Below are 25073 nucleotides of genomic sequence, written 5' to 3'. Positions count from 1 at the left end.
GCCTTCTTTCCCAGCAGGACAAACTATGCTGCAGGTAACAGAATCTGTTTAGGCTCTAATCCAGCGCCAAGACCTGACACAGTCCAAAGCAGCTCCAAAAGAAACTTAAGTGCTTTTCAGCCCCACGCCATATAAGAAAGAAAGCTCAAGAAATCAAGATGTTTAATTCTTCTAGCAAAATCTTGTAACATTATATTCCTTCTAGAAACAGCAATGCTTTACTCAAGAAGATTGCCTCCCTCCCATCCTCTAAAATACTCAAAGCTTTGCGTTAAAAAAAACAACCACCAACCAAACACACACCAAACCCCAACCACACCACAGAAAAACTACCACAAAAAACCTACCACCTCCCAAAAAAGATTTTGTTTTAGCCAATCATTTATCCCCCAGCGCTTGAAACACGCTGACAAAGACTGCAGAGGAGTTATGTTTCAGAAGGCTGCCTACTCCATACATTTATTGCCCTCTTCTCTTGAAGCTGAAAACAGAATGAAATAATTATACTTTTGTAATCATTGTGACAACCCAGACTGAAAAAACTGAGGAGTCCCTTTGCCGAACATTGCCTACTTCAATATTTTCAGTTTGCATTCTCTCGCCTGGGAAACATGAAATGCGCTTTGTATATAATATAAAGCTATCTTCAGAAAATCTTGCTGTTTCTTGTCTTTTTTGACCCTTTCTTTGCTGATCCCAGAGTAGCTAACTATTGTATTTTGTAACAGAATTTTATGAATTCAAACTCACAAGGATTTGCTTTGAATAATTATTTAACTTGAAATTTTTTCATGTCATTAAATTTGTTACTGTGGTACCAGCCAAGCAGAAATAGCATTTTTAATTGTTATTACTACTGCTATCATCATCATTATTATAAGGAATTAATTGCAAGGCAAAGGTCTGCAGCCTTTGGTTCGAGCAAATAGGGTCATATGAGACTGTTCTGTAAACACACTATTCCTCCCAAGTCTTCCGTCTTACAATTTTGGGATCTGACAATTAAGGTTCTTTGCTTTGTCAGAATCTCTTTTCTACATACCCTAAATCTTTATGTTGGCAGATTAGAAAGGAACCTAAAGACATAACAATTTACTAAAATTCCAAACAGTAATTTTTTTCCATTGCTGAACAAGATACAGCTATTCTGAGGTAGCACGCATCCCCCACTACTAAGAGAGTTTTGCTTTTTAAGCAAGTTTTGAATAAACTAAGCTTAAGATTCTGAAAAATTTAAGTCACTTATTAAAAGCTCTTATATGTAAGAAATACTCCTACCAAAGCTGGACCACTGATAATTTGATATGAAAGGGACAATCAGGGCTTTTTTAGACTCTGCTAAAATACTACATAGTAATCCCGAGAAAGAGGGGAAATATTGCAGGGAAATATTTCACTTGTTGCTTCCCCAAAATGACAGAGAGACAGAAGAATGTATTGACACCGTTTCTGTGCTCAGAATAACAGAGTTTGCATCAAAGAATTTCTTGTAGCAATTTTCCAATAGCTGAACCTTCTGCAAATGGAAAGTAACAATGTAATTACTTCAAACTGTGAGAAAATCAGGAACCAAAGAATCTAAAAGGTGGAGAAAACTATATATTATTATTTGTTTAACTTAGATCAACAAGCCTGCATTTTATATAAAATTTGGAGATGACATGTTTAAAATAACTGCTTTTTTTATGCATTGTACCAAGTATCTTTTACAATTAGCTGAAAAAAATATGGATATTAACAGCTCAGTAAACTTCTTGGGCTTTGGAGAGCTATTGATGACCAGATGAATGTATAAACTCTCTGCCAATAAAAGCTGTCACTAATTTGATACCTTTTTTTTAAATGTGTTTGAAGGTCTAAGATTTCAAAGTCAAACTGGTCGTCACATACAAATCTACCACCCCAACAGTTTATACTGTATCTGGCTCCTATACAAGCTGTGAGAAAAGAGACAATCCGATCTTCCTTTTGTGAGTGGCTGTAGAATGAGATGAATTTGATATACACAAGGTCAGTCTACATTTACAAGTGCATCAGCTAACAGTGAACGCTACTTGTAAAACACTGACTCCCCTAAAAAAGAGGACATTGACCTTCTTGAAGTTGTCTTTTATTGACAGTGTTTGCATAAGAATAGCGTAAGGTATTTTCATTCTCAAAGTCCAAGGGCATTTCATCGTCCACACCATGAAAAAATCTGGAAGTCTCTTTATTAGATAGACGTGACAGCTAAAACTCCTCAGATTCAAGTCTCAATATGGCCTTAGTACAGAGAATACAGACAGATTGATAGGAATTATGTATGATTCATTGAAAACAGAAAGGCAAAGCAATCTAATAACCGGAACATTAGTACTTGTTCTGTAAAATAGAGAAAACGTAACAGCATAAAACTCCCTTCATTCATGTAAGTCTAGCTGGTTAGGTACTAGGTAATTTAAAAGATTTGAATGACTTCCAAATAGCAAAGCATCATATAGAAAAGTTTTAATTGCTAAATCACCAGCATGCTAAGAACTATTTTCTAAACTTGACAGCTTGCAAGACTGTGAGTGTTACTTAAAACTTTAAATCAATTGAAATGGCTTTATTGTTCCAACACAGAGCAAGTAATTCCACCAGAAGTAAAAAAATATTTTTTCTGGAGATCAGTCATTCTGATACAACATCTGTATCAGGTATGAAACCCTTTTCTGTGAAGGCAATCTGAAAAATGTGTGTTAAGCAAATTCCCAAACACAAAAGTTAGGGCTGTTTTTCATGTTCACATACCTAAATGGAAGATATGGTGGATTAGATCCAGACAAAAGTGTTCTGTAAGCTTCTTCTGGTGTTTTCTTCAAGTATATTACCTAAAGGGGGTAGGGGGGAGAGGAAAAAAAAAAATAAGCCCTGAGCCTGAAAAGTCATTAACTACATGTACCCTTCCCCCAGCCCACTAAACCCTTACAAATGTATACTATACTCCTTTATGACCAACTCCTACGACATTTATAGGTCAGAAAAGACATACGTACACAAAGTAAAAGATTCAGAAATCAACAGAAACTGAGATTTCTGGTTTGTGTCATTCCCCCCTTTAAATAAAATTTTTAAAATTACATATTGCTGCAACTGAGAGACTTCAAGACAGACTGAACATTGTGCTAAAATGAAAAATAGGCATCTACGCTAGGAGTTCTCTGTCCAGCTTCAGATGAGTCAAAATATTATCACAGTAGCTGACAAAGGAAACGTTTCTCCACCACAGCTCAATGGAAGATTTTCCAAGACAAATATTTTTTAATTCCTAATTGTCAATATCAAACTACTAATTAACAAAAATATCCCATTCAACAAGCTGAACCTGTTACTATGAGACCAACATATAGTTAATGTAACACCCTAAGCCAAGGCTCATTCTGCTATCGCTGAACAGTATCAGCTCAGCTTACTTAAGTAAGAAATTAGAATACAACCACATCTTGTTGCATTTAAATTCCAATTTGTACAGTAAAACTGATCCTAAAATAAATTTAACTCAGAATACATATGAAGCAAGTGCATTATTTACAAAGTAAGATTTCATCCAGTTTGCAGTGGTATATTCCACATGCAAAAACATGTTTTGTAAACAAAGCCACACAACTTTCGTAGCCATTTCCCCCCAACTCACCTTACAACCAGCACCTACCTGGCTACTTTTTAGCTCTACGCACATTTAACTGTTAAATATACAGTATTCTAATAATTATTTTCTTAACCAAGACATAGGCCAGTTCCTGATCTAGAAGCTTTATTCAACTTTTAACCTTGAACACATTAGAATATAGGTGAGTCATGGTCACTCCCAGAGTATTTACGATTTGCTTTGTATCTGGAATCATATCTCAAGTTAATGGGGTTCTTAGTATTCTGTAAGATGTCAACATGGTAGGTAGATTTTTTTGCATTTCTTTCTCAAGCATGGGCAAGACAGGCACAAAAGACAAGATAAAGATAAAAGAACAAAAAAAAATTGACTCAAATAAAACAGTCTGAAAAACTCTTTGCCATCTTACAATGAAAAGAGGGTCCAGAATTATCTCTCTTTTTCAACTACCACCTATTTCACTGTTTTCAACAACTGGTCTAATTTTGGACCAAAACTCCCTACACAAACCGATTTGCCTTCAAAAGATAAATTCCCTGATACAGAGCTGTATTTCAGTCTCAGGCTCCAATGTTGCTGCTCCACTTATCATGGTCACACTGATAGGATAGACCAGTATAATCAGTACTCAAGATGAGGAACAAACCCCACTCATCTTCAAATGTTAAATCTCAATACTGCAGCAGTGTCAATATTGCTTTCATTCAGTGCCCAATTTACATGTTTCTCAAAATTAATGTCCCTGTATTTGCCTGAACTTCCATACACCCCCCTCCTTAACTTCTGAAAGCAAAGGTTTCCTGAAACCTTCCACCACCAAAACAGACCACAATTTCTGGATGAAAACCATTCCATTTATTCTGTGTTGTCAGAACAATTGTTTCTAATTCAATTATTTCTAACTCCTTGTTTTTGGGACAAACCAGTAATTACCAACATTGAAACAGATTCAGAGATTTCTCTGAGATGTCTCCTTTATATTTCCTTTATAGTCCCCCTTCACCGTAAAGGTTCTGAATTTAAGAAGAATGCATTCTGTGCAATAGACTTCAGTGAGGGGTGTATTTCAGAGAAAAATACTGATTTTATTCACGTCAGTATCAATAATCACATCAATTAGCTTACATTTAAAGCCTAAATTCCTGCTTATAGTCAAAAGGTCCTTAGAAGGCAGTTCAGAGGACTTCAAGGAAAGATGAGTTTCCATCTTACACAGCAAAGAGTCAGAAATCTGAAGCAGGGGCAAATTAGTACTATATGAATGTCTTCCCAATGCCACAGCTTTTATTTCACAGATATTTTGAACCAAACAATGCTTGTTGTTGGTCCACAGAGCTTGTATAAGCTCATAATAAAGATACTGGGATGGAAACAGGAAAAAGATATTAAGAACACAAAAGGAAGGAGGAGAGGGAAAGAAACACTAAACAGAGCTCCTGAAAAAACAAAAGTATCACAGATGTCAAGAATAACGCAATAACTGGAGGAAGAAGGATAATGAAATGGAGAAGGAAACACTACAGTACATGTCTTTCGTCCTTAAAAAGTAACATTATCCATTAAGAAAAACCCAGGAGACCATTTTCTGACTCATCTTCATCAATGAAAACTCAGCAACTGAAACTTAGCTTCATTTTTTAATCTAATATATGAATCTTCGGAGTGCTTTCATTCTGCAACATATACCCAAAAAAACCCCAACACAAGGAGCCTGTAGTGAATAGTTTGTCTAAATTGAACCTGTATCTAAGAAATAATGCGAGTAAAAGCCTTAAAAAAAACCCCTCACTTTACAGATAGTAACTATCCTCTTACAAGAGTTGTTTTATAAGGGACAAGGTTCTTGTCCCTTTCCCCACTGTCACTATTCTAACTCATAACATGTGGCACTGCTACCTGTAAAAAACAGAGTTAATAGATATTGAAAATTTTCAAATATTTTTTCCTCTGACATTTCCATTCTTATGTTCCTGACTTCCTGTGGTTGAAAGATAAAGCCTTCCACAGTTGGGACACTATGCAGGAACAAGACATGTATCAATACTGGCCAGGTACACACCGCCAAGAAAATTCATAGCATATGTCCTACAAAGTTTACAGAACAAAACAGGAATCAGTATTTTGCAAGTCCACCTTCATTCATCTTGTACCCACTGGCACGTGCTATTTTTCAATTAGAAGTATATGGAACACATCCACTCTAGGGCTGCTAAGTTATCGCAAGAATTCTGTGAAGCCAATCTAAGGCAATCTGAAGAAAGGCGTTGCTTGAAACAGCAAAGTGGCTGTACACGCAGCAGTAACTGAAAGGCCTTTGTACTTGCCGACCCTCCAAGGGAGGGATTACAGATTTGAGCAGTAGTATGATACGCTTAGGTTACAAGAGAATAAACTCGTAAAAGTTCAGGTAGGGCTAAGAAGTCTAATTAATATTTTTAAATTAGGGAAAAACACTTCAGCAGCCAAATGACTGAACATGCCATAGTAGTTCGCTATTATCCAGTCGTTTGCTGTGATAAAATTACAAACTTAAGAACTCAACAGCTCTTCTCCCTTATTGGCATTACAGAAGTCTAATAAAAGCTACTACTACCAAAATACACACTTAAAGTAATTGTAAGAAGGAAATATGACCAGCCCACCTGCTAGCTACAAGGAAAAGGAAAAAGAGCTCACTGGATCTCTTTTCAGAGTTTGCCACTAAAAAAGCATTATGTTTCACCAGGACTGCTCAAAAGTCACAATTTTGGTCCGCTAATCAAGTTTTGATCTTTGAAGAACTGCAAGACGTAACTACTACTTGTCTGCTACAAGGGTAAAATTAAAGTTCTAGGTTTACCAGGAGAAGCGAGTGTCACACATATATGTTCCATCTTCCCCCTGCCCCATTTCTCTAGAACTACAAACAGGCTAATATTCATCCTGCTGTTCTCCCCTGGTGAATTCAAACCTTACTAGATAGCAGAGCACGCAACCAGGTAGGCATTCCTTAGTTTCCAACCAGAAAAGAAACATAACAAATACCTTAAGAATAAAGAAAGAGGGAGCCAGCCCCCAATTCATCCATATCTTATCAGACAGGAGAAAATGCTGTCTGATTTTGCTGTCTGAAAGAAGACACTCCTTCACGATTTCTCCAAGAATGAATTCTTTAATGACAAATAGGCAGTTCAGATAATCACTTCAGTATATTTCAGTTAAACCTACTGCCTTCTCACCTGTCTTCCCCCTAAAAACTACTATGGACAAATTGAGTCAAATCAGGCTACTTTCGTTTTGGTATGCACGAAAGTACTTCTGTTTTAAAACAATTTTTAAATACTTTTTTTTTTTTAACCATTGGGGAAGACTGCATAAAAACCCCTAACAACTAAGTCTCCAAACAGATGAAAGGGAAAAGCAAAGCAATACTAGCTTCAAAATATTCTCTGTGGCACCTGGTAAGACTTTGCAAAACCTAGTAGCACCCTGTTTCTCATATCAGTGAAACAGTCTGTTGCAGTCTTGGCTGCTTAGGAGGAAACCTAAACTTCTCTGTAAGATCAGAGAAGTCGGCATGTTCTTCTGTTCTTGTAACACTTTAAATATTTTTTTTCTTCTTAATCTGAATTTTATGACAGAGGTAATCTTTGCAGAATTCTTAAGAGCAAGGACAATAATTTAGCAGCTGGACATGATTAGTCCAAATGTATTGAAAGTCCATTGTAAAAACGAAATTTAGAAAACACATCTTCCCGAGATGCAATTTACAAACATACAAAATAGGGTATTTCAGTTCAACTTGTCTAAGAAGCTGTTTAAATCTAAATTGCATAATCACCACTGGAAACCCATTCCTAGAACCTGATCCACTGTTTTCCACGTTTCATTTGACACTTAATGTTTTAACACCAAGACGAATAAAACAAGCCTTCTCCATTAACTGTCACACATTGGCAATGTGGAAGATCTTTAAAATTTGAACTTATCCCCATTTTTTCCCCATCTTTAAATTTACACAGATCTTCTTTCTCAAGAGCATTTACACACTATCCCCATTCTTGTAGTAAAACATTTTATTTAATTACAAGAATCTGCAACCTAATTTTTTCAAGATTATCATCTGCATTTATTGAGCTTTGCTTTCAGCATGACCTCAGGCCTTAAAGACATAGATCAACTTTCACACAGTATAAAGCCTGACTTAACAGAGACTTCCAGAACTCAGCTGACCATGTGGATGTCAGCTCAGGACCAGCGGCTTGTTAGTTTCAATACTTAGTCAGCGTCTTTACTGCAAATACTCTTTGAGTTTTCTACAACTGTGCTCCAATTCTGGACAGCAGAGCACAAAGGTAAAATTGAAGTTTGAGCTACACTGCTGTGAAGACACACAAGCGGCTGTGCAAGTGTCAGCTCGGAACTATCAAAACTTAAGTGATATCATAACAAATCAGGCCTGTGTAACTAAGACAGCCCTGCATATTATCTCTAATATTAAGAGGGTGAAATACCTTAGTTTTTCCATTATTCTGGGTAGGCTATGAAAATTAACTCAGAAGAGAGATCCATCCAGTAATCACTATGCCTCTGGTCTACTAACTTTAAGAAAGGCTGTGAGGAAAAGCTTTCTCCTCCCTGTATGAATCTCACTACAGCCATGAGCAGCAATTGATCTTAAGACAGCCAAGTTTGGAGGTTAGTTTGTGGTTTGCATTTTTGACATTCATGAAAATGGTACCCAATGGGAAACATGTGCATGATCCACCAAAGCCGCTCCCTCTATAGTAAAGTAAATGGACTTTAGTGCTAAAGACAGCCGTCCCTAAAATGCATGCAGCAGAATTTTCAAAGACAGCTTAGAGAAGAATCAAATGAGAATCTGCCTACCTTCCTAAAGGACCATCCCTTGAGATGCTATTTTACCCATAGCAGATGTCTCTTAAGGAAGGTTAGAAATATCCATGTGATAAATAATACTTACAGCATATGCACCTATTAAAAACGCTGCATTTGCTCGTTTCCGCTGGTCAAAACTGGTATAGTACACTATCTTCTTTCTTGATAGACTGAAATACTGTTTAAATAAAACCAAAACAAACAGCATATTTACTGAGAGAAGAATATACTTTAAAAATACCTTTAAAAGTAACTTTTCCAAAACTGAAAAATAAATCAGAAAAAATTCTTCCAGAGATTCTTAAAATTAAAGGAGAAAAAGTTACTTATACCATGAACAATCTTCTTACTTTATAGATAACAGTGCAGGGAAACAGTCACTGTATCGGGGCAGATCTCTTAGTTTGCTGTACAAAAATACCCTATAAAATGCAGTTAAACCAAAATGTTCAATATAAAATACTGGATTTTTTTTTCAAGTTTAAATATTTGAACAATAGCTTATGAACATTGATTAAAGACATTGAAATATTCAGACTAAAACACCCTCCTATGCGTTAAATCTCTTTAGCACATAATTCTGTGGCAAAGACAAGAGAAAAACTGAAGCAATCAATCTTACAGGTATTTTATAAGTTAAACATCACTCTTCCATCTATACTACCTAAAAATGGGGTGACAGATATCTTTAAAAAGCTTCAACAACAAGATTTAAAAAAAAAAAAAAAAAAAAAAAAAATTGCACAAGTGAAAAGCCTGAAAAAAAGGCTAGGCAGAGACAAAATTACTAACACTTGCAATTCTTCTTTCTTTAGGAAGAAAAGAAGCCTCTGTCAGAATCCTGCGGACAAAACTCCCATTGAAAACAAGACCAACAAGCACCAGAACAGAACAAAAATAACAAAAACTGCAGCAAAACTATTTAAAGCCAGAGAGATATAAAATTGTAACTTTAAAAAGACGAGTTGGACAATTTATTGAATTATCATTTTTTCAGCTTCTTGAATTGCTCCACTTTCATTATATTCTGCAACACTATCCCTTGTGTTTTTCCCGACAGATTTCTATACTACTACTACAGTTTTGAGGAAGTCATCAACAGACATACTGGATTTTGTTTCTAAATATTTGAAGCATATTTTGCACATTTTATAAATTGCCTTTATACCAGTGCTACTGTTACCCAATTTCAGGTTTTTAACTCCAATTTGACAATTTTAATTTACTTTACTGTTCTACTCTGGCCACTGATAACGCTTGGGGGTGCGAGAAAAGGTACCTGCTGCAAAATTGTGTTCTATTTACTTAAGTAGTGCCAAGTATATTTCATTTCCACAAATCTGTAAACATCAACTCTCACCTTAAATCTTGTTGCAAATTTTAGGACAGCTTTAACCATAGAATCAAATTTCGCAATAAACCAAGTGGCTGATAAACTGAGGAGAAAATCGATGTACGTACCACAGTGAGCATCTTACTCCCTCCCCCCACAGGAATAGCACCTTTAACACTAGTTCTAAGCGTACATTCCAGTCTGCTCTTATGACCCACAACTTCCAGATGTGGAAGGAGTGAGAGTTAATGCAACCGAGTCTATTTAAATAGGACCATAATCCCTGAGATAGCTGCTTGCGGTTGATTGGAAGCAGTTGTAATTTGAGACCAACAGCATCATCTCCCTCAGTGTATATGCAAACATACAAAGCACAGCTAGTTATTTAATTAGTGAAGCATTCAATTATTATTAAAAATTGACAAAATTAATCCCAGTATTTTAAGATCCCTCCTTTTTCTTCCCCCTCCTCAATTTTTTAATTTTAGTGTTCTCTAACTGCAATTCCACCCATGATGTGTAGGTGGGATAAGATTACAGCAGTTATGCAACAGTGACAGAACTTCAATTATAACTTGTTGACTACTACTTATTTTAAACCAAAGTTCTTTGCAACAGTTTACAGTTCACCTGAAATACTATTTTAAACTGCAAAAAGCACATTCTGCTAGCTAGCCAGAAGTTCTAAGTAATAAGATCATATTTCTTGTTTTATTTTACAGAATGGACTTTTTTAATCATATGGGTATATCAAGTCATTCCATTTTGAGATGCTTTTGTACCTGAAGTAGCCAAAAACTGACAGCTCATCTTAAAAGTTCCCAGAACATTTAAATGAAAGCAATGTATCGTTTTCATTGCTTCGTTTTCAAAATGTAAGGGTTTAAACCTCATGAGCCATATTGCTGTATGAAATACTTAAATGTTTTTTGAATCCTGACTAAAATTTTAACACAAAATTAAAACCTGACATTAATGGCTTATAGCATAGCAACCAGAGGAACACTGCATCAAGATTTTTCTTTTCAGAAGCCTATAAAAACCCCCACTGTTTTTATTTGCACAAGTTACAGAAAATCAAGTTTTACAGTAAGTGTTTGATGAAGTGTCAATGCAATGCCTCTGTTAACATTAACACACAAATTCTTAACTTGATACACTTTCAATATCAATACTAAGCCATATGATCTATATTTTAAAAAAAAAAATACTGATTTTTCTGACCACATTTAATAAGCTAAGTCTATTCCTTTGGCTAGGTTCAATGAGAGCAAGTGTTAAAGATGGTTCTTTAAGACAGCTCCAGAGCTCCGCGTGAATGGATTAGGGCTTTAGTTCCTTTAGATACTGCGCAGCTCCTGAAGAACCAAAAATGTTTCAACAAGGAATTTTTTATTACAGGTTGTCTACAGAATAGCTGTAGTTAATATAGTTGCAAATACTGTTTTTTTCCTAAATACTATTTTTCCTAAGGCAAAACACAAGCACTACGAAGCACTATAGATTATTTTACTTAGCAGTTTCACACATTGTTAGAAGACAAAATGTCTAATGATATAACAGAACAGTATCTGTCAAGATATATCCCAGAGGAATGTACTCCAGGACAATCTTTTGAACTAAAAGCAGAGGTTACGTGAAAAGCCTAGCAGGTTTTGTTTTAGGTGATAACGCTAATTGAGTATATGAGAGGGTTCCAGAACACATTATTGTCACGGTGAGATTACTTATTTTCCTTTTAATAATACATTAGTTCTTGTTTCTTGAAGACCTCAAGAGACATTTACTTGCACAGAAATTCTTGACAGGCTTAGAAGATGCCATTGTGGATAATTACTAGATTGATAGCTGTTTAGAATTACCAAACTATTTGACAATATTTTATTTAATGGATATGGCTTAATATATTTGCACTGTTCAAGCAAGAAACTACTGCAATGTGTTTCATAAGCCTGGACTAATGCAAATACTATTTACATATTTTTATATATATATATATATACACACACGTGTATGTACATAATATGTACATACAAATAGCAGTGAAAACAAGGCTGGCAAACTATTACTAGAAGATGATGTATTAGAACAGGCACACACAGCCTGCCTCGAAGTTTAAGCTGTCCTAAAGGAGATGCTTACAATCATTATAGTTCCATGTATATGCCCAGCAGTTTATTTATACTAAAACAAAACAAAACAAAAAAAACAACCAAAAAAACCCAAAACCCAACCAACAAAGCAAATCCCTCTGTGATTCAGTCGCAATACAGTTAGCATACAGGAAGTGTTAACCCCATAGTTCATAAGCCTGCCAGAAACTTCCCTCACTTGCCTTTGATCTTCCAAACTTGTATCATTTATCTCGGCAACATGCCCTCTCTGATTACCCCTGCTTCTGAATTTATTGAGATTGTGTAAGGCTATACACACACAAAACACAGCGGTTTTTAAAAGCAGTTTTGAATAAATCAGATTTATTTAAACAGAAGAAAAAAATGTTTCTTTCATAAATGAATCACAATTGCTTAGTCAAGCACTTTTTCCCCAAACAGATTTCACAGAACAAGTAGGAAGATGGCATGGACAAGCATTTTTTTTCTTGCTGTTGACTTCGCTTGTCAAGCTCATCTCCATAGCAATCAGCAATCAAAACATTACAAACATAACAAGGTCAGAAAGGTTTTCGTGTAAAGCAAAACCAGGACTTTAGCAAAAACTTTCTCAGCAAACAGATATATGAATAAATTGTTCAGCTCTTCAGAAGAGAACTATTTACCGTTTTAAAATCAGTCAGCATAAAGTTACAATTGTTTACTTAAAGGTGTTGGTCTGCCATTAGCACACTTCAGACTGGTACCCTTCTCCTTCCCCACCTGCACCCCAAGAAAGGAAAGAGAAAGCAGAAAAATGCCTCCATGTCTAATTCCTCTCCCAAAACACAAATAGAGCTGAAAGGCTTGAAAAGGAAGTTTGTGGAGTCTGTTTGTTTTAATGACATCTCATACTCTCATTTCTCCTGTTCCTATTCATAGAAGTTTTAAACTTAATAAAAGTCTAAGTCTTAAATTCCTTTTGAGACACCATATCTATGCAAAAACTATCATGTTTTACAAACACTTTTTTTTTTGTGCCACCCTTCTTTTAAAGACTGTTGTAAAAGTACATGAAGTGCATACCAGACCAGTTATATACCAAATCATGGCAGGACTCATCTGGTCTTAAGCACCGTGATTACCTCAGGGTTCCCGAAGTGTTGCAGCATGGCAACAGCAACCATCCCATAGTAGAGGCTGGACTTCCAGAGAATGATAATCTGCAGTGCCTTTTACTTCCTACAATTAGCCAACTCCTGCTGTTGGTCACAGGGCACGGTTACCCTTAATGCAAGGGTATGCAAGCAGCAGGTTGCCCAACAAGACTCTTTCTCCACGTCATTAGTCTAATCGGCACTTCCGATCTCTGGAACACTGATCACAGCCTACCTACGTGTCGCCCTGGTGCCACGTGAGAATTACCATACTTTTGCTGCTGCAGTTGCTCATTGCATTAATGCCTTGCTGGCAGGTTAAGTCACAGGTCATGAACTTGTCTTACACCCACTAGTTCAAGCCTCAGCAGAAATCCTCTCGGGGACACTTCTGAAGGACAGACATGAGAAGGTGAGTGGCAAAAGGGCAGAAACTGTGAATCCATAATTCTCAATGAATGAAGCTGAGCAGTAGTCTTTTGTAGCTAGGCCTACGGTACACATCAGATGCCTGCTTTCAGCCCTGGGATTTGGTCTTACAGGCGTGCTCACCCATGGCAGATAGTATCTAAATTAGGACATAGTTGAGTGTTTATTTTAACTATTAGAAGAACCTGCTTACGTTAGCAGGTACTGGCCTACCTCAGTGGTAGTGCCGCTCAGCCAGACTGGAATCTATTCATGTGCCAGTTTCTATACCACTCAGGTGGTATCCCAAGCTCTATCTGTTTGATTCCAGGTATTACTTTCAAGTGGTTGCACTATCAGGTTACCCTTCTCTGTTACACACTAGTAGTTTAAATTAACCTACTTGTTATTAGCCTCTGGTAAAGTAGCAGCGACAAACAGCATCTCCTCCCAGCTGAGACTGCTGCTGATCTGCAAGAGATTTCTGTCCTGTTCCTGACCATCTGTACTCTTCACCTCATACTGCGAGTGTTTGCTTTTTTCAAAAAGTATAAAAGTTACATTAAAATGACATCACAGTTTGCTAAGTCAACCCTGCAAGTGTCAGAGTTACTAATTCGGTTTCAATTTGGCTCCCTTGTGTATTTTTTCCATTATAATATACAATCTTTATAATTACAAGCCATTTATAACGAGCAACTTGCCTCCTTCAATACAGACGACGGTCTTATAACAAGTATAAAGACTGTAGAGACATTCCTGTTTAGTACTAAATCATTCAAAAAAACCAAAAAAAACAAACACACACAAGTCCTGAGGTATATATTAATTGTGCTCTTATTTTCTGGGTGAAACTCTTCATACCTAGGGTCCAGTTTGAAGGTGTTCTAGTTCAACTATAAAACTATGCAGGTACATTTCAAAAGTGATACACGAGACTGCATTCAGGTCCCAGAACGATCATAGTCTCAATTTGAATCTGGAAAAAACAGAACTAATCTCTCTCATTCTCGTAGTTTAAATAGTGGATTTATTATTGGTTCTTCTCTGGAGTAACCACTTCACAAAGCAAGCATTCCTCTCCATCTTTAATAATACAAACATAAGGTCACAAACAGCAGAATTATGGTGAAAAAGATAGTTTCCTAGTGAGTGAGCATCATTGGTCACGTGTTTGAATGAGGCAGTGGCACTGCAAAATAGGGTGATAATGTATTTATAAGCTCTATTTAGTGCTAACACCGAAACAGTAAATCCAATGTTTTCCCTAATATGAACATTGGCATTTAAAATCAGAAATACTAGAGGGGCTTTTTTTTTATTTGTAACTAACTTTCTGTATTAAGAAACAATGTAAATTTTCACAGGAAGCACTTTTTTTTTTTCTCTTTTTTCTTTTTTTTGCGAAAAGCTTACAGCAACTCTACAAACCCCTCAATTTGCAGAGCCTCCTCTTAAGACTACCTGACTTTAAGTCAGCATGCCCCTGGAAGCAGCAGATAGTGTCAATAAACTTGCATACTGATTTCATTAGTACGGCAAACATGAGTCCCAAAACGTAATGTAATTTTTGAAGAGGAATCCTCTTAACAGTGGCCAACATTATCACATCTGTTGTCCCATTTTCCCCTTCTGTCAGTAACAGGTCTAATAATCTATAATATAAAGATTTAAAATCTTTAATATTTAGTGAAGAGTCTCCTTGCTGTTTGCACACAAGTGATATTAATTAGTACTTTGGAATTAAAACATCCATTTCATTTCTTGCAGTTGATAAATTTTATATACATACTGCAAATTGCTTTTTCATAGGCATTTGGGGACAAGGTTAAATCTACAGCTATGTGCTCAGTGTACTGGGTCTGGCTGGGATGGAGTTCAGTTTTCTTCATAGCAGCCTGCACAATGCCGTGTTGTGACTAAAACTGTGCTGATAACACACCAATGTTTTAAGCTACTGCCAACAAACCGCGCTCGCACAACATCAAAGCTGCCTGTTTCTCTCTCTCTCTGCCCCCACAGCAAGTAGGCTGGGGTGGGCAAGATGCTAGGAGGGTACATAGCCAGGGCAGCTGACCCTACCTGGCCAGGGGGATATTCCATACCATATAACATCAAGCTCACCAATACAACTGAGTAGCAGTCTTTCCAATGTAGCAGTTGCTCGGAGACTGGCCAGGCACTGGTCAGCTGGTGGAAGGTGGTGAGTGATTGCCTTTGCAGCACTAGTTTTGTTCCCCCCAACCATCTCTCCTTACTTCTTACTCCCCCACTTAAACTGTCTTTATCTCAACCCACAAGCTTTTCTTGGTTTTTTTAGCTCTTCTGATTCTCTCCCCTGTCCCACACTGGGGCTGGAGTTGGAGTGAGTGACCAGCTGCCACGTGTTTTAGTTTCTGGCAAGGGTCAACCCACATTAGGCTTGTAGTTTTATGACAGGATTGTGCTGTTAGAACCAAACTCAGTCATGGTGATCTTCAGAATTAACTGTTGCATTTACAGGTTCTAGACAACTTTATAAAGAAAGGACCAACACTTTGCAGTCAAAAGAAAAAGCTACTGTGGTACAAATACCAAAACTTTCTATCTTTAGTGAAAAGCAACTCAAAATTGCCATGAATCAACAACCATTATATGGAAGCAAGAAAATAAGAAAGCTTCTACAAATTAGTTGATAGGGAGTGACACTTCTACAAGTACGACAGAAAAAAGAACCATTTTTATATGTGTAAAAATACATTTCCGTAACACTTATTAGAAGCAACAATTTATTAAATTGAATGAGACTTAGAAGTTTCAACTTTTCCACTGAGTAAGATTTAGTTTAAATAGTGTGATTCTGGGGTCGTTTTGTTCTTGTTCATGGGCGGGGGGGGTGGGGGGTAGTTTGGTTGGGTTTTTTTTCAATATCTGTTTTTCCAGTTATTTATACTGGCACACCCACTTTATTAGCTGCAAACCCATTAAATATCCAGAAGGATTTTTGTTACTACTGTCTTGAAACTGTAAGGTTGTGAAAAAAGGTGAACACATTCTTCAGTGCCTCACCTGCTGAGCAACAATGAGAGCATACTCATTTTTTCCCATTCTTCAGAGGGAATTCAGAAAAAAGAATAACCTTAAAGTTTAGTAGTAACCATCTAGATAATGAGCACCTAACAACCACTTTCAAACTGGATAATACATTTTAGTTGAATTTCAAAACAGAAAACCAGAAACATTGTTTTTAAACAAAGCTTACCTTTAATTTCTTGTTTAGTTTACAGCAGTATCTGTATAACATAGCCAAATTTAAAGGTCCAAAATCTCCATAGAAACTATGAGAAAAAGAACAACAAAAAAAGTTATTTACACAAAAAAGCTAAGCAAATTTCAACATGCACATTATTGACAGTTAAAGCTGCAAATCAGTAACTTTTGGAAGATACTGAGTAACCAATACATATGGTGCAACAGATAAGCCCTTTATTGATTTATTTAAGAGGATAATAGTAACAATTAATTTGCAAGCATCTGTAGCTTCAGTTTAAGATGCTCCAGTAATTACCTTTTCCATTATATACACACACTGACTACAGAATTTTTTTCTTTATCCCACAACATCTAGTCTGGTTTTGGCCAAAACTAGAGTTAAGAACTTCAAGACATGATCTATTCCCCTTTTAGCCATGCTGATGTCATCCTAGATAAAGATTCTACAACTGCTTAAGATGACAATATATCATTACATACTATGAAGAATAAGCTAAATATTAATTTCTTATGGGTAGTAAAATTTATTTAATCATGTTCCTGTCTTGACCTGTCTGGAATTTAAGCTTGTTTCTTTTTATCCCATCCTCCACTATTCCAGAGAGTACATATTACATATACACTTTACATATAGTTGTGTTTCCCTTTGTCCCCCCTCCCCCAGTCCTCTTATCTCTAGGCTGCTCTTCCCATTTATTATTTATTTAATGTCCTATGATTGTTCTTGTTTCTGTCTTCTAGATTCTTCTTAAACATCCATATTACCTTTGAAGCAGCAATCACCTCCCTTAGGATAAGAGCTAGTAGCAGTAGTCTGTACAGATAAATCATTGCACAATAAAAGTAAGTTCCTGGTAGGTATTCACAGCACTTTTCCTAGCTAACCCTTCACGAGGCACCTTTACAAGCAATAGCAGCCTTTATACCAGCAACTTACAGTGACACCCCCTAGAGGCTTCTCCTTATCTCCAATATTCTTATATATATTGGAATATCTCCAATATTCTTCTTTTTGGGGTATAGAAGTCTTTATCTTGATGGTCCATTAAAATTTGCTGACACGTTATAGATTACAGTGACGATGGACTATTACTCAAACTGTTTCAATCTGCTCTGCCTTAAGTCTTTTGATAAAAGAAACAGGACACTTCTTGCCTATTGACAAACAAAACAGGCCATCAGCATCTGAATGCGCTTTTGGGAGGGAATGACAAAAGAGAAAGGTAACTATGTTCTACAACTTCTTGGCTTTGAAGTAGCGAAAACTTCCTGAAATCAGATGACAGATTAGGTGATAGTACCTTTCAAGCTTTCTTCCCCATGGCAGGGGGTTTATTTTTCAGGAAAATTGTGTTCCAGTTAAACATAAGAAGACAGCTTTTACTCTGAGAGCACTCAAACATTGGGAAGAGGTTGCTCAGTGAGGCTGTGGAGTCACAACCCACCTGTGCAAGGCTGAGCAACCTGCTCTTGTGGACCTCGCTTTAAGCCCGGCAGTCGGGTTAAACGACCTACGGAGATGCCTTCCAGCTTCAGCCATTCCGCTATTCTAAGTGGATACAACAACGAAGTAGGAGTGGTCTATCTTTTTGGTGCTTACAACTTTATTATTTATTCATTTATACAACTCCTCCCCACATTCTCTAACAAAAAAGTCAAGCCCATGCAAAAAGAGACAGTTATATTAGTCTGATCACTGTCCAGGACAGTGCCTGCCACACCAATGCTATTTCAATATCATCTGCTTTACAACACCAGATAACAAAGTGTTTGTTAAGATTCAGTTCAACCCTTCAGTAAAAGTGTTATGACATAATGCTTTAATTGAAGAAGCTTATTAGCTGGGCCAGAGACTAAGATGTCCAGCTCTTCAGACTTTATTTGTAGGTTGCACATAAGTTAACTAACTCAAAATTGCAATTGCAGCAGCAGTAAAGCAGGGTTTAACTTTAGAATTCCTCATCTTTTCTTAAATAAGTCTGACAGATATGGTCAACAGTTATTGTTATTTTTAAAACAAAACCCCCCATACAATTTTTAAGAGAGATTAAATTTAAAAAAATTGTTCTAAGAAGGACAATACATGGCAAATAGGAAGTTATAATTGGAGCTCTAACAACACTAGAGTTAGGACAAATAGGAAGTTATAAATGGAACTCTTACTAGAGTGAACGTAGCTTCTAGGAAAGCTATATAGAAGGCTTAATAACATCTCTTCCCATTCTGCTGCATTAACATCTTCTCTGAATCAAAAAAACCCCCACCCTATCTCGTTCCATGAACTTTAGCATATCCATTCACTTAAATACATAATGGAAGAGTAGAATTTAGGATTAAGATTATTTTGTGAAAAATACTTTTTAAAGTATTGTGAAAAAGTGTGGGATATGATAATTACTAGACTACAGAATACTTTTTTTTTTTTTAAAGTGAGCAAAGTAGCTTTGATCAGCTCAAATATATAACTGAATACATGGTTCATCTAAAGCACTGAATAAGTACAGCCATGCTTTAGGATAATAAGTTTTTATTTGCTAGAAGTACATCAATATAAAGTCATATATCCACTTCTACTTTTCCACATGATTAAACTCAAAGAGAAGTGTAGGAAAAACACATTAAAATGAATTTACAAATCATTTTATCTAAAATTGACAAATTACTCACGATTTTGGTAGGGATAAGGATAAAATACATTTATTGAGTCTACCCATGAAGTAATTATATTCCTACAAAATAGAGCTATTCAGATTCTCTCAGCTGCCAAGCTAAAGATGTCACAATCTTAGATTGACTATTTCTCCATCACTTATTACCATTAAGTATGCTGTGCCTCTCTTAATCTCTTAATATGGGGGGGGAGGTAAGTATCAGCTTTTAAGACTCTGGTACTACTACTGCTTGCCTATGCTGCAGGAACAAGGTATTTCTCAGAATCCAAATACAATCATAAAGGAAAGGCACTTTCGGTCACTGTTGCACCTGTGTTATTACCCATACACCAAACACTGGCAATTCCTAAGTGATCTGCGTAACACCATGTAGGCAATATAAACCAGCCATTGGCTTTGTTGATAAGATATTGTGGTAGGGAGGGGGAGGGTTATTTATTACATGTACAATTTTAACTTTCTCCACTTAATACCTCTAAACTGGAATAAGCTTGAATGTCCTTTCTTAATGGGGCTAAGTGAAACAAGTGATTTACAAGCCTGCAAATCAAAGAGTTCTCTGAAAGACAATACAAGGCTCTGTACTGAAGTCAATAGACTTCTATCTACAAAACCCTTTTTCAATTTATATCCTTAGAACTAAATACAGTTTCTGAAATGTTTAAACAGCAGGGTTTAATCTTATGCACCCTCATTACTTTTAGTATAACAGACCATTTTTGTTGTTGAATTAGAAACACTTGATCCTGACTCACCCAAAGGATTTTCTTCTTAAGAACAGAATTTTGACATAGAGTTAAATATAAGTGGAAGATGGGAAATGGGGACTAAGGGGAATGGGGAAGAAACGACACACCAAGCCTTTATCTGAATAAAGAATTTTATCTGGCAAAAAGTTGAAGATAAAAAACATTAAAAATATCAAATTTTATTATATATTAGTCACTGATAACAATCTACCCAATATTATTTTACTTACATCTCTTTTACAGGTAAAATACTTTCTTTCTAAATAGAGGTTTTAATCAGCATTTATACACAATAAGAAATCAGGATGCCTCTGAAGCTAAAGCCAGTTAAGAGAGACAGTCATTTACAACAGAGGTGGGAACCAGATATGAGAACAGAAGGCAAGTATGGTATTAATCTACATTTAATTATATTTTGTTTTAATCAAGTACTTAGATGATAGCTTAAATTATTCTTCCCCCTCATCCCATGGAAACTTGCTATCCTTATGCTTCTCAAACTAAGAAGTAGCAAACCCCCAGAATATACTACATGAATATTTAAATACTCTACTTCAAAAATACTATCATAACGCTACCTGGAAGCGGTAGCATAGGTTTCTTGTGTCTGTATTCTCCTTATAATAGGCTCCTAGAACCACTCCTTCCTCTCAGTTCTTATAGCATAAAATCTGACGTATTTGCTGTATTGTATCATAGGAATGGTCATGCACCTAGAAAGGCCAGCCCATAAAGTGCTCTTTGGTCTATTCTGTCATGCAAGCAGTTACTGCACATTCTTCCAGGGAATTTAATGGTGAAAGAAATGTAGTCCACAACTCTTTAAGATAGCAACTCAAGTTGTTTCTGACTGCAGTTCCAAGGGAGGCCACGTGAAGGTGCCATGAGTCAGGCTCAAGCCTTGGGCACCTCTTCTGAATGCTGAAGTCACTTTTTAGTAAGCAGTTGGATACCACGAACACTAGTACAGCAGAAGAATGATAAACAGCTTTCATATCTTAAAACTACCGGCTGGAGCCTGTTTATGGTCAATGAAGGAATACTATAGCCTGGCGGACTTGGAAATTAATTGACAACCTTCATATTAACATCACAGTTAATCTATTTATAGCCAAGATATCAAGTTATCTTTCAAAGATAAATTGCACTACTTATACTTTACCCAGAAGCCTGATACTTTTCCCCTCACAGATGAATACACCAGAGCAGTAGTTTTATACAGCCATTCATTTACAATTTTGTGACACAAAACCAAAGGATATTCAGAGATTCCTATCTGAAAAGCTATTTCAGGATTCTTTTCTTCATGACAGACCAGTTTAAGTTCAATGTCATTGCTACACATGAGGAACATGAGGGTGTGCATCCATTCTTACCAGGCTGTTGGCATTTCCAGTAGTTTGAATAGGGTCCAAAGCCTAATTACTATATTGGGGGGAAAAAATAGGACAGATCCACCAAGTCAGTTCAAACAATGCAATAATGCACAGAGGGATAACATTACTTGTGTGGCAGCTTACTCAACTATTGGTTTTGTATTGAAAACTTGAAAACAGAGGCGTAGTTTAACAATTGCAATCATTTTCTGGAGTATGTACACCAGAATTGGAGTACAACTATTCTTTAGGTAGGAAGCTTGCCTTCTTGGAGATGAGCAACCATATAAACTCATTTTTCCGCCAAAAGAGGAGCACCACAAACTCGCAATTACTCAAACCACAAGAACTTACTGTGTCAAGCTCTGGAGTCCTCAAGACAAGAAGGACATGGACCTGTTGGAACAGGTCCAACGGAGGGCCATAAAGATGATCCGAGGGCTGGAGCACCTATGCTATGAAGACAGGCTGAGAGAGTTGGGGTTATCCAGCCTGGGGAAGAGAAGGCTCCGAGGAGACCTTATAGCAGTTTATACGGGTTGCCCAGGGAAGTTGTCAATGCCCCATCCCTGGAAGTGTTCAAGGCCAGGCTGGATGAGGCTTTGAGGAACCTGGTCTAGTGGGAGATGTGCCTGCCCAGGGCAGGAGGATTGGAACTAGATGATCTTTAAGGTCCCTTCCAACCCGATTCATTCTGTGATTCTGTGTGTAACTTCAGGAACTAGCAGAAATACAGCTTCTGAACTGCAAAACTATGCTAATTTTACAGCATTTTACACAGATCCAGATTACTATTTAAATTAAGCAATGTGACTGAATTAGAATAAGAAAAACATTCTCCACTTGCTTTTCTCTTCCCCTTTCCTAGGCTGGATTACCAGAACATCCAGGTCACTGCACTGTCAGGCCCTTGCTGCATGTGCTCTGAATCTAGCCATTAAGCAGTACAAAACCAGCTACTGCAGAAGCAGCCAACTGGCTACTACAGAAAAACACTTCAAATCATAAGGGGAACACATCAACAAAGTTTCTGGACAAAAGCCAAGAGGATCAATCTACTCATTTATTACAACCTGACTGCTGGTCAGGAAATCTTGCCTATTCAGTCTTCTTTCTCCAACCCCTGTTTATCCTAAAGTGTGCTCCTCCTTCCTACTTCTCAAGCACATGAACAGAGGTGGGATGCTCAATGGCACTGTCTCGCTGCTCTAGCCCCACCAATTCCAGTAACATGTGAATTGCTAGGAGCTTTCTTATCTGGGATGAGACAAAATCCCTAACACTTAATACTACTTAGGGATTGCACACTTCTGACTAGACAAAGGGTGATAAAGCAAATATAACCCTAGAAATTACATATCACCCCACTGCTTACATCTGAAGGTAAGAATAATGCAGAGGCTCTGGATTATGCAAAACACCAGGTACTCACTCCATTTCCCCTTCAATGTTCCAAAGCCTCCTCAAGATCCCGATTCTTCAAAATCCAAAAGGAACTCATAGGAACAAATTAGAGATGATTAAATAGCTATTCCAGATATATGCATTTTTGATACAATGCTCCTTGATGTCAAGAACAAAGTATCAGTGGAGAGGTTCTCCCCTAAAAAGTTTCCCTATAGAAGAATCTTCAGGTCATGTTAAAAACCTACTCTCAACGGAAAAAAAAAAAAAAAAAAGTCATTTTAACAGAGTCTAAGTTCCTCATAAGGGCTTTCCCATAACAAGCTATGCTCCTGTCCAATATAAAATTGGAGCCTAGAAAACAGATCTGTCTTATCCTGTTACCCTTTCACAGCAAACAAACAAAAAAAACACTCAATACTTTTGGCAATTGCTTTTATCTTTTCCATACAAAGAAATGAAGGCAGATATGGTAAAGCAATGTGTGGGTATAAAATTTATGAAACTGTTGGACTGGAGAGACCACCACAGGTATAAAGGGATAGCACTCTACAAGTTTCAAATATAAAATTATATCAGCAGTTGATGTCTGAAGGAAAAGCTGACACTCCCGCTCCTAGATCTTCTGATTTTCTTGTTTGCAGTGAATTTAAACTCATTAAGATGGAAAACAAAATAAAGCTGTAGTACTACTCTTTAATACTCATGCATAAGAATTAGACATACAAAAGCTAGTATTAATAAATGAAGTTTTTCTGCTCTGTATTTACATTCACATTGATAGAAGTCAGTCAATTTCCTAATTTTTTTTTTTTTATGGACTTCAGCTTACTAAGTTATCTTGGTCATCTGACAGTCAAGTTCAAGTCTTCAAAAGCTACTGATGTGAACAAGGAATTCCCTGTTCTCTGTGTGAAGTGACATCTCTGTTTGTTGTAACAAGGCTAAGTTTAAGTTTTCTTTTTCCTTTCAAATAATATAAGCTGCAGAATGATGGAGAAGTTCAGGTTTCCCATGCAAGTTCTGCTACTGGGTAGTCACAGAAAAGAAGCATTTGGCCAAGCTAAAAACAAACAAGTTAACCCTTACTCTTCTCACAGGAAAGAAAAACTGCTTCTCTGCATACACACATGCAGTGAAGGAAACTAGTCCTACAAATCAAAGTCCAAACAGTACCCATTTAATATTGTTGTAGCTAAGTATTAGAGAGTCTTATTCTACTCACTGCTGCTTGAACTCAAAGTAGCAGCTAACATTAAGACTGCTGTGAAATGAGCAAGTAACGTACCATGGCTGAAAGCAAGTTTTAGTGTAAAACATAGGATGTACGGAGAATATCATATTAACTACTTCTACAGCTGTTCACAAGATGTCAGAGACTAGATCTGCAAATGCTGTTTATATAAGAGATCCAAAGTCAGAACAAATGACTGAAAAAAAACATTATGCTTTATGAAAGCTGACATAATTTATCAGTAAGAGACGACTGTTTCTCATTATCTAAATTTTTTTTTTTTTTTTGAGAAAACTACTCAACAATGGAAAGGACATTAAAAGTTGCTTTGATAAAAATACATGGAAGCCAAGTTAACCAGTCAAGTGTAGTATTCTCAACCCAGATCTGTTTACTGAAAGGTGAAACATGAAGGACGCTATTCTTAGAGAATAAAAAGCTTCTTACTAGTGCCTAACTCATTAATTGAGGCCTTGCCAAGGCAAGGCTTGTCTATTTGCCAAATGACAGTCTTCATCAAGCTGGATTATTTCTCATTAACTCCATTTTCCTGAAGTAATAGTAACCTGCGCTACATTACCCTGAAAGACTGTTTTCCTTTACAAGCAGCAGTGCAGACTCTCTCAGGAGGGACTTCAGAGAGTTTCAGAAGGACTGACAACATCTTACAGAAACAGAACAATCAAAAAAGAGAATTCAGAATTAGATAAATTCATTCAGGTTTCTTGTTCCCTCAACTGAGGAATTTACATGCCATTTCCCCAGTATAATAGGCTCAAGGTTAAATTGCAGCGCATTTAACTAAAATAATGACAGTGCTAGTAGCGAGTTCCTAGTCAACTAGCATTTGAGATGTTCTTAAAAGCATTTAAGCCTATCTTTATTA

The 25073-nt window shown here is 36.7% G+C and overlaps 1 protein-coding gene across 4 annotated transcripts in view; it reads right to left on the bottom strand.

The window, feature by feature from the left end:
- CDC14A (cell division cycle 14A) overlaps positions 1-25073 on the bottom strand; it is a 63575-nt gene that overhangs the window by 33914 nt on the left and 4588 nt on the right. For 3 of the 4 annotated variants that reach the window (XM_054210602.1, XM_054210599.1, XM_054210600.1), the window contains exons 3-5: positions 16742-16817; positions 8595-8687; positions 2773-2852 (exon numbers count right to left, since the gene is read on the bottom strand). In XM_054210602.1, the coding sequence (XP_054066577.1) occupies positions 2773-2852; positions 8595-8687; positions 16742-16783 (215 nt within the window). In that variant the 5' untranslated portion in view covers positions 16784-16817. The remainder of the gene's footprint in view (positions 1-2772; positions 2853-8594; positions 8688-16741; positions 16818-25073) is intronic. The other variant, XM_054210601.1, reaches the window with a different exon arrangement.

Source organism: Rissa tridactyla, chromosome 8 (assembly GCF_028500815.1).
Source record: "Rissa tridactyla isolate bRisTri1 chromosome 8, bRisTri1.patW.cur.20221130, whole genome shotgun sequence".
Classification (NCBI taxonomy): domain Eukaryota; kingdom Metazoa; phylum Chordata; class Aves; order Charadriiformes; family Laridae; genus Rissa; species Rissa tridactyla.
This window is presented reverse-complemented; position numbering and strand designations above follow the sequence as displayed.